General features: G+C 29.5%; 1 protein-coding gene across 1 annotated transcript; it reads right to left on the bottom strand.

Annotated features, from left to right (window-relative positions):
• Positions 1–4945: 4945 nt before the first annotated feature.
• Positions 4946–10048, bottom strand: LOC130980649 (sugar transport protein 13-like). The gene is made up of 5 exons (XM_057904308.1): positions 9808–10048; positions 7983–8308; positions 6716–6840; positions 5917–6208; positions 4946–5808 (listed from the first exon to the last, which is right to left on the bottom strand). Exons 1-5 carry the CDS (start codon positions 9941–9943, stop codon positions 5113–5115), a joined length of 1575 nt encoding a protein of 524 aa, XP_057760291.1. The 5' UTR covers positions 9944–10048; the 3' UTR covers positions 4946–5112.
• Between the last annotated feature and the right edge of the window lie 4056 nt (positions 10049–14104).

Here is a 14104-nt window from a genome sequence, read left to right as displayed (position 1 = left end):
AGTTAATTTTGTTAAAAATATGTTATTGTATAATACAATTATTTTATCTAAATATTTATAAATATGTATTTTATTTAAAATATTATATATAATATATAAAAATGTTTTTTTTATTTTTTCACACTTTTAAGCAAATATTTATAAATTTCTTTATTTACACTCTTAAAAAATAGAAATAAAAAATAAATACAATTTTTACTTTTTTAAATAAAGGTAAAAATTTATTTCTACACTTAAAACAAAATTTATAGAATAACATGAAAATTATATAATTATAATTAACATTTTTATATAATTAAAACGTGTTCACTTATTTTTTTTATTTGTTATAAATATTATTTATTGTTATTCATTTGAGATTTAACAGATACATAAAATTATTATACATGAACCTATAAAAATCATAAATTAGTGTATATATATGTATAAAAGTTCCTAACAATAAAAATCATAAATTAGTGTATATATGTATAAAAGTTCTTAACAATAAGTGCATTATATATGTAATCTTTAAAAATAATTTTTTACTTATATTTAAAAAATAATGTTGTTTACTTTTTATTTTTATTTTTTAAGAATATAAATAAAAAATTAAAAAATATTTGTTTCAAAGTGTGAAAAATAAAAAAAATCAACATTTTTACATATTATAATAATAATATTTTAAAACATATATTAATATCAAAGGATATAGATTTTGTTCTTCTAACAACGTTGGTAGTTGTGATGCCAATTATTACAAAAACATAGATCAAAAAGAATAAAAAGACTATAGACTTTGAAGGTGTCAATCTACTCTTTTTGTTCCATGTTCTTGTAATAATTGGCATCATAACTACCACAATGTTATTAGAAAAATAAAATCTATACCTTTGATATTAATATATGTTTTAAAATATTATATATAATATATAAAAATGTTGATTTTTTTCACACTTTGTAACAAATATTTTTTAATTTTTTATTTATGTTCTTAAAAAATAGAAATAAAAAATAAACAACATTATTTTTTTAAATATAAATAATTTTTTTTAAAAATTACGTATATAATGCACTTATCGTTAGGAACTTTTATATATATATATATACACTAATTTATGATTTTCATAGGTTCATGTATAATAATTTTATGTATCTATTAAATCTCAAATGAGTAACAATAAATAATATTTATAACAAAATAAAAAAATAAGTAAACACGTTTTAATTATATAAAAATGTTAATTATAATTATATAATTTTCATGTCATTCTATAGATTTTGTTTGTTGTGTAGAAATAAATTTTTATCTTTATTTAAAAAAGTAAAAATTGTATTTATTTTCTATTTCTATTTTTTAAGAGTGTAAATAAAGAAATTCAAAAATATTTGCTTAAAAGTGTGAAAAAATAAAAAATATAACATTTTCATATATTATATATAATATTTTAAATAAAATACATATTTACAAATATTTAGATAAAAAAAATTGTATTATACAATAACGTGTTTTTAACAAAATTAAATATTACCAAGTTTTTTAATTTTTTATGAATAAACTAATTATTTTTTAGTAATATAAAATAAATTATTTTATATTATGTAATTAAAAATAATACTGTATAATAATTAATCTTAATAAATAAAAAATACTTTTGTATGCATTTATATATTTTATATTTATTTATTTTAAAGTAAAAGATTATACTTACCATTTTTAAAATATTCTGTATTAAAATGTATTTATGTATGTATATTAATATATTATATATTTATAGAGTCTATCAATACTTCTCTTTTATTTTTCTTTAATAAAATCTAATGGTTCATAAAAGGTGGCACATCTAATGCACACAAAGTGATTGGACTTTTATTATTAATTAATTATTATTAATATTTAAAGATATAGTTTAAAAGTGTGAGTTAAAAATATATTGTTAATTTAGTAAACTAAAAAAATTGTGGTTAATAGTTAAATTTATTTCTAAAAGATCACCAATTTTTTAAATTAGTCATCAAAAAAATTTTTTTAGTCATATTAATTCTTGAAAAATAAAATATAAATGTTTGTTTCGGTATAATAATAAATTTATACGTACCGATATAATAAAAACGTAAACAAATTAAAACACGACACGTGGATTATAATTTTCATGTCATCATTTAAATTTTTTTTTTTAAAATATATACCATATCATTATTTTTACTAAAACATCCTTATAATTTAATAAAAATAAAAAATATTTTTTATATAATTATACAAAAAGACTTAAATATCCTTTTTTTTATATTGGACATAAACTATCTTTAATCCTTCAGTTAGTTAAATAATGATATGTTACGTTAAGTGCCACATGACATGATAACGTGGCAAGTTAATGCCATGTGTCGCAAGATGATTAGTTGACGTGTCAGTAACACCTAGCATGTCACGTGTCACTTGACATGTAAAAAAGTTATTTATAATCAAAATAGGCCCTAAAAGTCTAGATATAAATCATTTTCATCCATAAAATTTTAAAAATTAATCAAATTAATCCTTATATAAATTTCTTTTATTTTTTTTCATAATATTAAATTTAAAATATTTTTGATAGTACTAAATTTAATATTAATTTTTAGATTTTAATAAACAAAATTTTTTTACATAAAATAATAAAAATAATTAAATTATTATAAAATTATTTTATCATTTATATTTTAAATTTTATATTTTTAAATTATAATTTTTTATAGTAAAATTTTTTTTATTTAAACGAATTTATTAATTATTGTTGATTATATATTTAAAAATTTAATATTTTAAATCTAACTAAATAATATAGTAGTTATTTTAAAATTTAAATCTTTTAAATTTTTTAAAATGATAATTTTTATCATTGTTTAATTTATATGGTAGAACTCAATAATTGAAAAACTGATTTGTGGATCACTTGTTGAATCTTAATATTTTAATATAATTTTTTTAAAATAACTACTATATTTATTAAGATCTAAAAAATTAAAATATTTAAGATAACTACTATATTTATTTATTGAAATCCAAAATATTAAAACTAGTTATATACTATTACAATCCAGCTATACATCCAAGTGTTTTTGGCAACCAAGTTGTCCTAAACTCAACAAAAACCACTTTCATCATACCAGTGTGTATCACACGCGCGTTTCAATAACACAACTTCTTCGTCTTCGTCTACTCCTTCTATTTCTCCTCCTGCTCCTCTCAAATTCGCGCACAGGTTCTTCTTCGCGCATGCAGATTCTTCTTCTCTTCTTTCATTGTCGTAATCACCAACAACACCAACATTTTGAATTGAATTTGAATTTATATAATGGGCAATGTTCCGGTTCATTCAGTATTATACAGTGGTTTCGTTTAGATAATATTTTCGGATCATTTTAGACGCAGATATTTCTGAATTCAAATTTATATAATGAACAAATGTCCAGTTCATTTGGTATTATATAATGGTTTGGCTTTGATAATATTTTCGGTTCACGTAAGTGTTTCTAAATTCGAATTTATATAATGGACAAATGTTCGGTTCATTTGATATTATACAATGGTTTCGCTTTAATAATATTTTTGGTTCATTTGCCGTCCAGGTGTGTTGTCAATAAATAATTTGTCCCAATAGTTGGAATGGCTTTCAAGACAAATTGAATGGAATGGAATGAAATCTAATACAATTGAATAAAGTGATAATAAATAATTTCATTCTTTTTTGCTAAAAAAAAGACTCAATCATTAACAAAAACATATCGGGAATCTCAATTAAACTAAGAAATAAACCAAAATTATTTAAAGAATAAAAAATTTAGTCAATACTTATCAGCAGCATCAAGTGAACTTCAATTAACACACAAATGAATCGAAATAAATTAAGAAATGAATCGAAATTATTTAATTATGACAGCAGAGAAATTAGAACTAATAAAAATGTTTGCAAAATATTAGTATTATTGGTAATGACGGTAACAAAAAAGAAAAGAAGAAGATGCAACATTGAAGAAGAAGAAGAAAAAGAAAAAAGAAGAAAAACTTGTCGCGTGAATTTGGAAGAAACAGAAGAAGGAGAATGAGAAGGAGAAGGAGGCAGATGAGGAGAAGGAAACAGAGAAGGAGAAGGAAAAGAAAATGGAAAAAGAGAAGGAGAAAGAAACACGTAATTTAAAAAATTGTTATAACTTGGTTAAATTTTGTTAAGTATTTTGTTTGGATGTAGAGTTTTATTCATATTATTAACCCAAAAGAAATAAATTTGATGACTAAAAGTGATAGTTAAAAATAATAAATTCTAATGGTCATGGAACATTTTTCATGAAATATTATTGGTGTATTAATTAATTGATTTATCTCCCCTCTATCCTCACTAGCAGCATTGATGGTGTTGGTACTTGGTAGCCACTGGCCAGCCAGTTGAGCTGTAAGGTTGAAACTTGAAAGAAAAGGAAAGTGAGGAAAATGGAAATGGTTTCGGAGCTGAGCAACAACTCTTCATTGAAAAATGCTTAACGAAGCCAATGATGACCATTTTTATATATAAATCTTAACTTATTCTTTTGTATCAAATCAAAGCAATTGATTGGTGAGTGTTATCATAAAATGGTAACCACCATATATTGTTTCCATTTGGTGATCACATTGATTTTGCGCATGAGAAGAGAATTGAGCATATATATCACTTGCTTTGATTTATACATCATATCCATCCATGTGTTGGTATATCTTTATGTCCAAAAATGCAAGGGAGCAGCAACACTCATTGGCGTAGATACAAAGTATTATAAGAAGCTATTCATTCCATCATAATCACAAAGATGTGGTGAGTAGTGACCTCCATTCACAACATAATTTAAGCAGGAAATCAATCTACTTTAGGAAACAATTTACAATATTTTTTTCTAAAAAAACAAAGCGTGGGGAGGTGGTAACTGGTAAGCGGAAAATTTGGCGAATATGTTTAAACAAATAATATGGCTTGCAAAAGAGGATAATGGCTTATGACTGTGTTCATCACAATGTTGCAGCCCTGCAGGCATAAAGAAAAGAGAACTAATATATACTTTCGTAGGAATGGAACCATTCACTCTAAAAGGCCTACTGAATGAAATGATAAGAGTCATGGTTTACAACTGGGAAGCGGGATTAAAGCCATTATTGGCTGCTGCTATTTTATCATCCTTAACATAGTCATCATCGTCTATGAACCTCTTCCAGAACCAATGCTGCTTCCACACTCTGTTGGTCATCTCTTCAATGGGGACGCCCTTTGTCTCGGGCACAAGTAGGAAGACGAAGCAGGACATGATCAAAACCCAGCCGGAGAAGAACAAGAAGATGCCGAACTTGAAGTGGCAGAGCATAGAGAGGAAGGCCTGCGCAATGACAAAGGTGAAGAGCAAGTTGACGCAAACCGTGACGCTCTGGCCGGCCGAGCGAGTCTCCAATGGGAAGGTCTCGCTGGGGATCAGCCATCCAAGAGGACCCCACGACCACGCAAAGGAGGACACGAAGGTGCACACCATCACAACCACAAAGATGGCAAAGCCCTTTGAGAGGTCATCGGAGTGGTCCTTCACCTTGAATCCGAGGATGATAGCTATCACCACCTGGGAGAGGAACATCTGAACACCAGCCTCAAGGAGGAGCATCCGGCGGCCGATTTTGTCGACGGAGTAGATGGAGACAACGGTGGAGAGCACATTGACGGCGCCAGTGATGACAGCAGAGTAGAGGGAGGCATCATTCTTGAATCCCAGGGTGTTGAAGAGCACTGGTGCATAGAACATGATGGCGTTGATGCCTGTGAATTGCTGGAATATCTGTTGGACAATTTCACAAACACATACAAGGCATGCATAAGTTAGTTAGTTCGTTACGAAGTGGTTCAATTGCAATAATTGCAATGTGAATGAGGAATGAGAAATGACCTGGAGGGCAATGGAAATGACGATCTGGGGGCGGTTTTTGCGCTTGAGGAGGTTGCGGAAGGGGTGCTTCACCTGCTTCGCAATACGGCTGGCCTCACACAGCTCCAAGAACTCAGCTTCAATGTTGTCGGTGCCGCGAATCTTTCTCAGCACGGCTTTTCCGTCATCCAACCGCCCACGCTCGATGAGGCTGTTGGGAGTGTCCACCACCAGTATGGCCCCCACCGTCAGCAGAAGTGCTGGGATCCCCGCCAGTCCAAGAGACAGCCTCCATCCCCATCCCCCTTTGATCCTGCGTGTCACTCATTCCGATCAATATCAAAATGTTAAAGAATCTATGGGCCTCTACATTGGGCCTTTTTTTTTACATGAAAAGTAAGGTCTGGGGTAGGCCTGTTTAATGAATTCAAAAAAAAAAGTTGACACATGTCGCGCACTAGGGAGTAAAAGCATGTGGAAGAGTTTGGGAGGGTGATCACAAGTTCACAACTCACAAGTCAAGACATGACCACTATTTAGATTTCAACATTATCTCTTAGATACGCTAATTAGCAATTTTGACTGCCATCACCCATACCTTAATTTCATTTTTGGACTATTATGCTAACTTGTACTACTATTCATGAAAACATTATCGTGAATGATGTCAAAACTTTGGAAATTAAACTAGCTAGTTAGACTACTCTTCTGACTTATATATTATGAGTTGTTGTTTTCTATAACACATACGTCATCTCATTCAATTCGTTTTAACTTCTTATAAATTACTATGCCAATTGCCATGCAAGTAAACACTTACTTGTTGGTGCCATAGTTGACAAGGTTAGCAAAGAGAATGCCGATCGTAACGTTGAGTTGAAACAGTATGTTCAATGCTCCACGAATTCTTGGAGGTGCGATCTCAGAAAGAAACACTGGCACCGCCTGTCATCAATCAGATTCAAAACACAAACCAGTCAACACACTCCGATATACAATTGAGGGATATTCAATTCTTCTAAGTTTACGGCCAGTGATTTTAATTTATTTATTTTTAGTAGTAATTATATAGACCAAAGTACTTTAGTTGTACACGTAAGGAATCAAAACTTAAGTCCAAGAAACGACGCAACGATGCAGAAAATATAGAAAAGGAATTTGTATACCGTAAAAGATACTGCATATGCACTTGATAATAAAGCCTCTGTTCAAAAGCAAAAGGCTAAAGACTTTTCAATATTCTAATACGGAAAATTACTTTAAAAAAATGTATATAGTGTGGTAGATTCAAAGAAACTGAGTTGGGGTTGGGTCTTTAATTTCTTTGTCAAAAGGGACACCTAGTACTACTCATCATAAAGTAGGAATTTTTCCATAAACTATTAGAATGAAAGGGGCCCCCCAAGTGGCATATATGCATAATAAGTTTGGTGGACTGGGGGACTCGAGTTGCATAAACAAGTGAATAATTAAGACTTTTAAGTTTTACTCTCGCGTAATTAAATTCCAGCTCAAACTATACACATACACTTGCGTGCATCACATAACCTTGGGGACATTCATCTTTGTTCCCTCTATGACACTACCCTTTTAGCTGTAATTCTTAAATTCATTGTAATTTTCATACGTCGTTGGTCTATGTTCCTTGTATATAATATTATGCATACGTTACATGTAGAAACACAAAATTAAAATAAAATGCGTGCTAAATCAATTATTATTTGTCCCTTTGGTAGACAGAGACACGGAATCTGACATCAACTAATTAAGTTTTGAGCAATTAAATAAGCACGATGACATTTCAGTAATACAGACACTTAATCAGGCACCATCTAACGAACAATATACAGTAATACCTAAATTAATTAATCCCCTTCAGCAAATTATAGAACGGCACTTATTGAGCAAAACAGATACGTACCAGCAATGATTCATCGTTTAATTATTTTCTATTTCGAAAGAATATATAATAACTATGCATAGTAGCAAATCACGTGAAGAGTAGTTATCGTGGGAATTAAATGTCAACAATGTTACTTTTTGAAATAAACAAGCAATGATATTGAATAATAATAAAATGAGATTACCTGGTTAGCAAAACCAACACCGCAACCAAGGAGGAGCCTGCCAACGATGAGCATGGCAAGGTTTTGAGCGGCGGCGTTGAAGGCAACGCCGGCGATGAAGAAGAAACCGGCCATCAACATGGTGAGCCTTCTTCCCAACTGACGAGTGGTGTAAGAGGCAAAGAAGGTGGCGGTGAGGCCAGCAAGGTATAGGGAGGAGGTGAAGAGCTGTAGGCCCTGGTTGTCATATTTGCAGTAATTACTGTCCAACCCTTGCTCTAACACTGTCCTTCTGTATACCGCCGGAAAGAATTTTTTCAAGAATGGGGGCATAGACGTCACTCCACCTGATCATTACATTATTCGTTCCAAATATTTATTAATTTCAATCCCATATTAATTATACTAATTTAATTTCATGCATAAAAAGTTTTGTTTGAAGGACTATTTGTACTGTTAATATAAAAGATTTTTTATAATATTTTTTAATTTAAGAGATTCAATATTAATTTATTCTAATAAATTACTATATGTATAAGATAATATTTAAACTGTTACTATTTATTTATGTAAATATTAGACCAATTTAAATTTGTTGATTAAAATAAAAATAAACAGATACACACGTAAATTAAATTCTAATTATATATACATGTAATAATATTTGATATAGTTGCTCTCAATGATTATTAGTAATATATTGTTGATTAATTATGTAAGGATTTAGTTAATATGTGATAAAATTATTATTAATAAAAGTTTTTAAATATTTTTTTAATGAATATAAAATAAATATATTAAAATTTTAATTTTTTTATAAAAAGATTTTTAATTTATAATTTTAATGTGCTCTAAAACACAAGTTACATTATACAAAAGTTAAATCAATGATAAAGTATCATCAATTATTGAATTCATAGTAATTTAATTGTGTTTGACTGTGGAAATTAAATGTGTACAAAAGCAAACAAACCAAACTTTTAGGTGGCACAGTGGCAGGCATGTTATTAGCACAAGAGAAAATGGAGATATGAGGCATTATAATTAGAAAGTGAGTTTGGTCAAGGTAAGCCGTTTTGATCTCACAGGTCACAACCCACAGGACAAGTGAAGTGAAATTCCAAAAATATCCTTGTCGAAATTGTTTGGTGATCCGGAGACCGGAGGTTAGGTAGTTGAGAAATTTTGGGAACCTACCTTATATTAACATGTAAATGTTAATCACTACTCATCAACATAAATCAAAATGACAAAATCAATTCAACCTCTTTTTCGTCAAATAATTATTAGTTTTTGGAAGAATTTTAAAATGATATTAATAAATTGGTTTTTATACATAAATCTCATAAGCCAGCTCTGTTAAACCGTATTCTCCTTATCTTGGATTGATATAATCAAGGATATTATTTCGTTATAGAATTATTTGATTCCGAGTGACACATACATATTTAAGATAAAAAAAAAAAACGTTTTCTTGGAAAGAAGGATATTACGCCACTAATTGTGCGCGTAAATTCATCTGAGATCGAGAATAGCATTTTAACCACTTGCAACGACTAAGACACGTTTTTTCGGGTTCCTTATTCATCACATAAAAAATATGATGCAAGACACGTAAACCAAGACGTAAAAGTTCATGAAAGGTTCCTTTTCGTTCTATAACATTGTTCATAAAAAGTTAATACACATAAATATATTGAGAAGGATTGAAAATATAATATTAGGTGCGTGTAAGATGGGTTGAACAAATGAGGTTAAAATGGTTATGTATAGGATTGGAACACACCTAAAAAGGAGTTGAATGTGATGTATGTGAGAGAGAGAGAGAGAGATCAGTTATTATTACCTGAAACACCAACATCATATCCAAACATAAGGCCTCCGGTGGCAGCCATTATGCATGAGATGATGACTATTGGAGTGATCTTGGCCTCGAAGTCGACGGCGCCTCCGCCGTTGGTGGTGAAACCTCCACCTGCCATGGTTGAAGAAGCTAGCAAAAACTAGTATTACTTGATTGTATGATAAGAGAGAGATTAGGGAAATGGAAAACAAAATAAATGTGAGCGAGTGAAGTGAAGGAGGAGAAGATGTATTTATAAGCGAAGTGGTGAGGATATGTATCATAGTCGTGTGGGCCATGGCAACCTCTGTTATCGACCCACGTGGCTTTCCTTCTTTTATTTTATCTTTTTTGACGGCAGCTAAGTCAATGGCAATTGCCAAATTAACAGTAATAAGTGCTTCAAAACGCGGTAAATCTCATTTTTTTCGGCAAATCCTATCTTCTGAATCATTTATGACGGTATTTTATTTTATTTTATTTTTGTTAAAAAATCCTCCTTGTTTTGACTACGTATTGCAATTTGTTAGTAAATCAAATTGAGATATAATATCTTAAGCTATCTTTTATTTTTGGTAATTAATGGTTTATCTAAAGTTAGTTACTATTTTCTCTTTATTTGTTTCTTTTCTCTTGTCATACAAACCAACACATAATAGATTTTAGATTCTGTACTATTGAATTGATCAACCCGAATGTATATTTCTTTTAAAATGGATAAATCATTCACCAAATTGATATACCTTATGTGTTTTTTTATTAATTTTAGATTTAATTTAGTAAAATTTTTATTTTTAAAAATAGTTTATAAAAGTTATTTTTTTTTAAAAAATTATAGTATTTATGTTTAATAAATTAAATTTAAAATAATTTTTAATAAACACAAACAATAATAAAGTATTTTTAATAAAATAATTTTTAAAATTTAAAAATACTATAATAAATATTAATGTAAGAGTTAAATTTAGATATTAATTAATGTATAAAGTTATATTGAACTTTTTAATTTTAACAAGTACAAACTATTTTAAAAAGTTTTATTTTAGATATTTTCAAGAGTACTTTTATCTTTTAATAAAGTTACAAGCACAAGCACTTAATTTTTTTTTTTATTTATCAAATACAAAATGAAAATTGTGTTTTTGAAAAAACATAAGTCTCTTTTCAAAAAATTTTACCAACTCAAATTTAAATAATTTTTTTATTGCTCACGGTATTTCTCAACCTGACAGGCCAAAGACTAATTCGTAAGAATACAGTATAAATAAAAAGTAAAAAATGGTAAAAAATTGTGTAGAATAACTAATAAAAATATAACTAAACATGAAAGGTAAGAAAATAAAAAAAAATTATCACCAAATATTTATGTATGTTTATACTTATTATTTATATTTTTTAGGAAATTATTAGTTACCTACTATAATAATTAAACTTCTACAATGAAATAATTAAACATAATGAAACATTTTTATAATATTACAATTTCTATAAAATTAAAATTATCTTATTTTGTGTATGTAATAATTTATTAATCAACAATAAAAAACAACTAAAATTTACTTTATTTAATATTCATTAATAGTTGCAGCAATTAATAAATACTAAATAAGATAAATTATGATTGATTTTGGTTAAATTTTTTGTTAGCAAATATTTTTAAAATTTTAGTTAATAGAGTTAGTTTTAGATCTATGACGAATTAATTATTGAATAATAAAAAATAAATAAATTACAAAATTATCGAGTCATACAAATATTTTTTTTAATGATTTGTGCTTTTAGTTTATTTAATAGTTTAATTAAACCTATATATTATCATTATAGTCGTTTTCGATTTTTGAATAACTAACGAAGAAATTAAAACTGAATCTTTATACCGGAAGTATACTGAAAAATTGGTTTCGTGGAAGTTATGTTTGAACAAAACTCTCAATTCAATAATTTTGACTCTTATTACAAACCGATGATATCACTATGATATGTGCTGTTCTTTTGCTATAGCATACGTATATCACCTCAGAATAAATTAATTAGTATTAAATCGGTGTGAATATGTGAATCTTACCTACGTAGAAGTAGAACTCAATTATAATTTATATAAGTGATAGTAATTTATTGAACTGATACTAGTTCGTACGTAAAAGTTAGGGGAAGTTACATAACTAAAACAAATGAATTTAGAAATTATACAATTATAACTTTTTCAAACTATTATACGTATGTGTTTTTTTTGGTATTTTTATGTAAATCGTTATAGATTGTAGCAATTTAGTATTTTTATGTAAATTACGGGAGGAATAATGCAATTTATGATAGAGAGCATGAAGACAGTGTTTGGTGGAGAGATAGAAATAGAAAGATTGAGATTGAGAGACAGAGATTGAAATAAATTTTAGTATTCTATTTAGTGAAAAGTGGGAGACAGAAATTGAAATAAGAATAAAATTCTAATTTTAATTTGTACAAAAGATAAAATTGGAATTAATTAATTGAAATGAAGGTAATTTAGGTATAAAATGTTATTAAAGTTTCAGTCTCCATCTCTAAAAATTTTAGTCCCCCGTGTCCCTACTTTTTGGAAGTACTGAAATACTGAAATTTTGGGAATAAAGACAGAAATTTTAGTACCAGTCTCTGAACCAACAAATATGATACTAAGTCTCAGTTTTTCAGTCTCTGTCCCACTATCTCAAAACAAACGCTACCTTAAAAGAATGTAGTGGTTTATCCATAAACGACGTGCCAGCTAATCTGCTAGAGAGGTGTAGCAATTTATGTGCACATGGACTATAAAATCACAATAACCAGGAGCAAATTTCTCATTTGGTAGAACCACCCTCCTTGAGTTTAATTTGAGAGAGTTTCATTTGGTATGAAAGAAGAAGGAAGAGGTTGGGAGAGAGTTGGACATATTTGAGGAAATTATATTCAAGTGATGTTGGGAATAATACACCATTCCCCCTTGAGAAAACACCTTTAACAGAGAAATAAAATAGACACAATCACAACACAAGAATTTAACGTGGAAACTCCAATTACCGGAGAAAAAACCACGGCCGTTGTCAAATGACAACCAGAGAATATCACTATGTGAAAATTGTTACAACACATAGACTTCTTTCTCTCACCGGCACCCCAGTACACCCACACTCTCTCAAAGCAAATATCTAACTACACCTCACAACACTCTCTAAAAAGGAGTACAGAGAAAAAGAAAAATCAGATACAAGCTTAAAGTGTTTCTGACTGGTGCAAAAACAAATGGAGAACTTAGCCTCATATTTATAGCCTAGGCCACCCACTCCATTTGCTATCCTAAGCAATGTGGGACTAATTCAACCAAATCCTAACAATCTCCACCTTGATTGAAATAGTCACACATCTTCAGCTTCCATTGTCAACACCGACAATTCTTTGCTGCCATTGTCTATACCGACAATCATAGTTCAGAGAACTATCATACTCCACCATGAAAGTATACTCACTTGGAATTAGACCACTCCAAGCATTTCGCCTTGGTACAGATCGAAACCTTGCTGAAAATTCATGGTGCAACTTCCAAATTGGCTTTTCCTGGAAGTTCTTCAGCCATCGACCTAACTCCGCCACACACCTTGCATCTCAACGCCAACCAATGCCCGTGTGCAATTGTGGACCCGATTGCCACAACTTATCCTTATCCATGGCAGTGCGGTAATACCATGAGGATACTTTTTGTCTTCTAGAGAACATTATCTTTCATACCAGAGATCTTCTCCTTCAACGCCTTGTGCAAACCTGATTGTATCAACACATCATTGACTTGTATTTGCCACAAGCCAAAATTGATTCTTCCATCAAATTTTTCTATTTCAAGCTTCACAGCACTTGAATATCTTGACATTGTTGCAACCGTATACTGGAATAGTATAACTCAACTGTAGACCATGCACTAGGAAGGGTCCCCAGGAAAGAGAGGTGGGTCACAATGGACACACTTAAATACCAGGTCTTTCCTTAGCCAGAACCTTTCCAAACTGCACTCTCACAGTGTCACACTGCCTTCCAGCAACAACAACAGCAACCAAAGATCAACCTCAAGCTACAGGACAAAATTCTTTTCTGATGTGGAAGGTCAGACTAGGCTGCAACCACAGAGCATACTAAGAATAAATCCCACCGAACCCGAAGCTCTGATACCACTTGTTGGGAATAATACACCATTCCCCCTTGAGAAAACACCTTTAACAGAGAAATAAAATAGACACAATCACAACACAAGAATTTAACGTGGAAACTCCAATTACCGGAGAAAAAACCA

This window comes from Arachis stenosperma, chromosome 5, assembly GCF_014773155.1.
Source record: "Arachis stenosperma cultivar V10309 chromosome 5, arast.V10309.gnm1.PFL2, whole genome shotgun sequence".
NCBI classification, from domain to species: Eukaryota; Viridiplantae; Streptophyta; class Magnoliopsida; order Fabales; family Fabaceae; genus Arachis; species Arachis stenosperma.
Note: the sequence above shows the minus strand (reverse complement) of the source record. Positions and strands in the feature narration are given on the sequence as shown.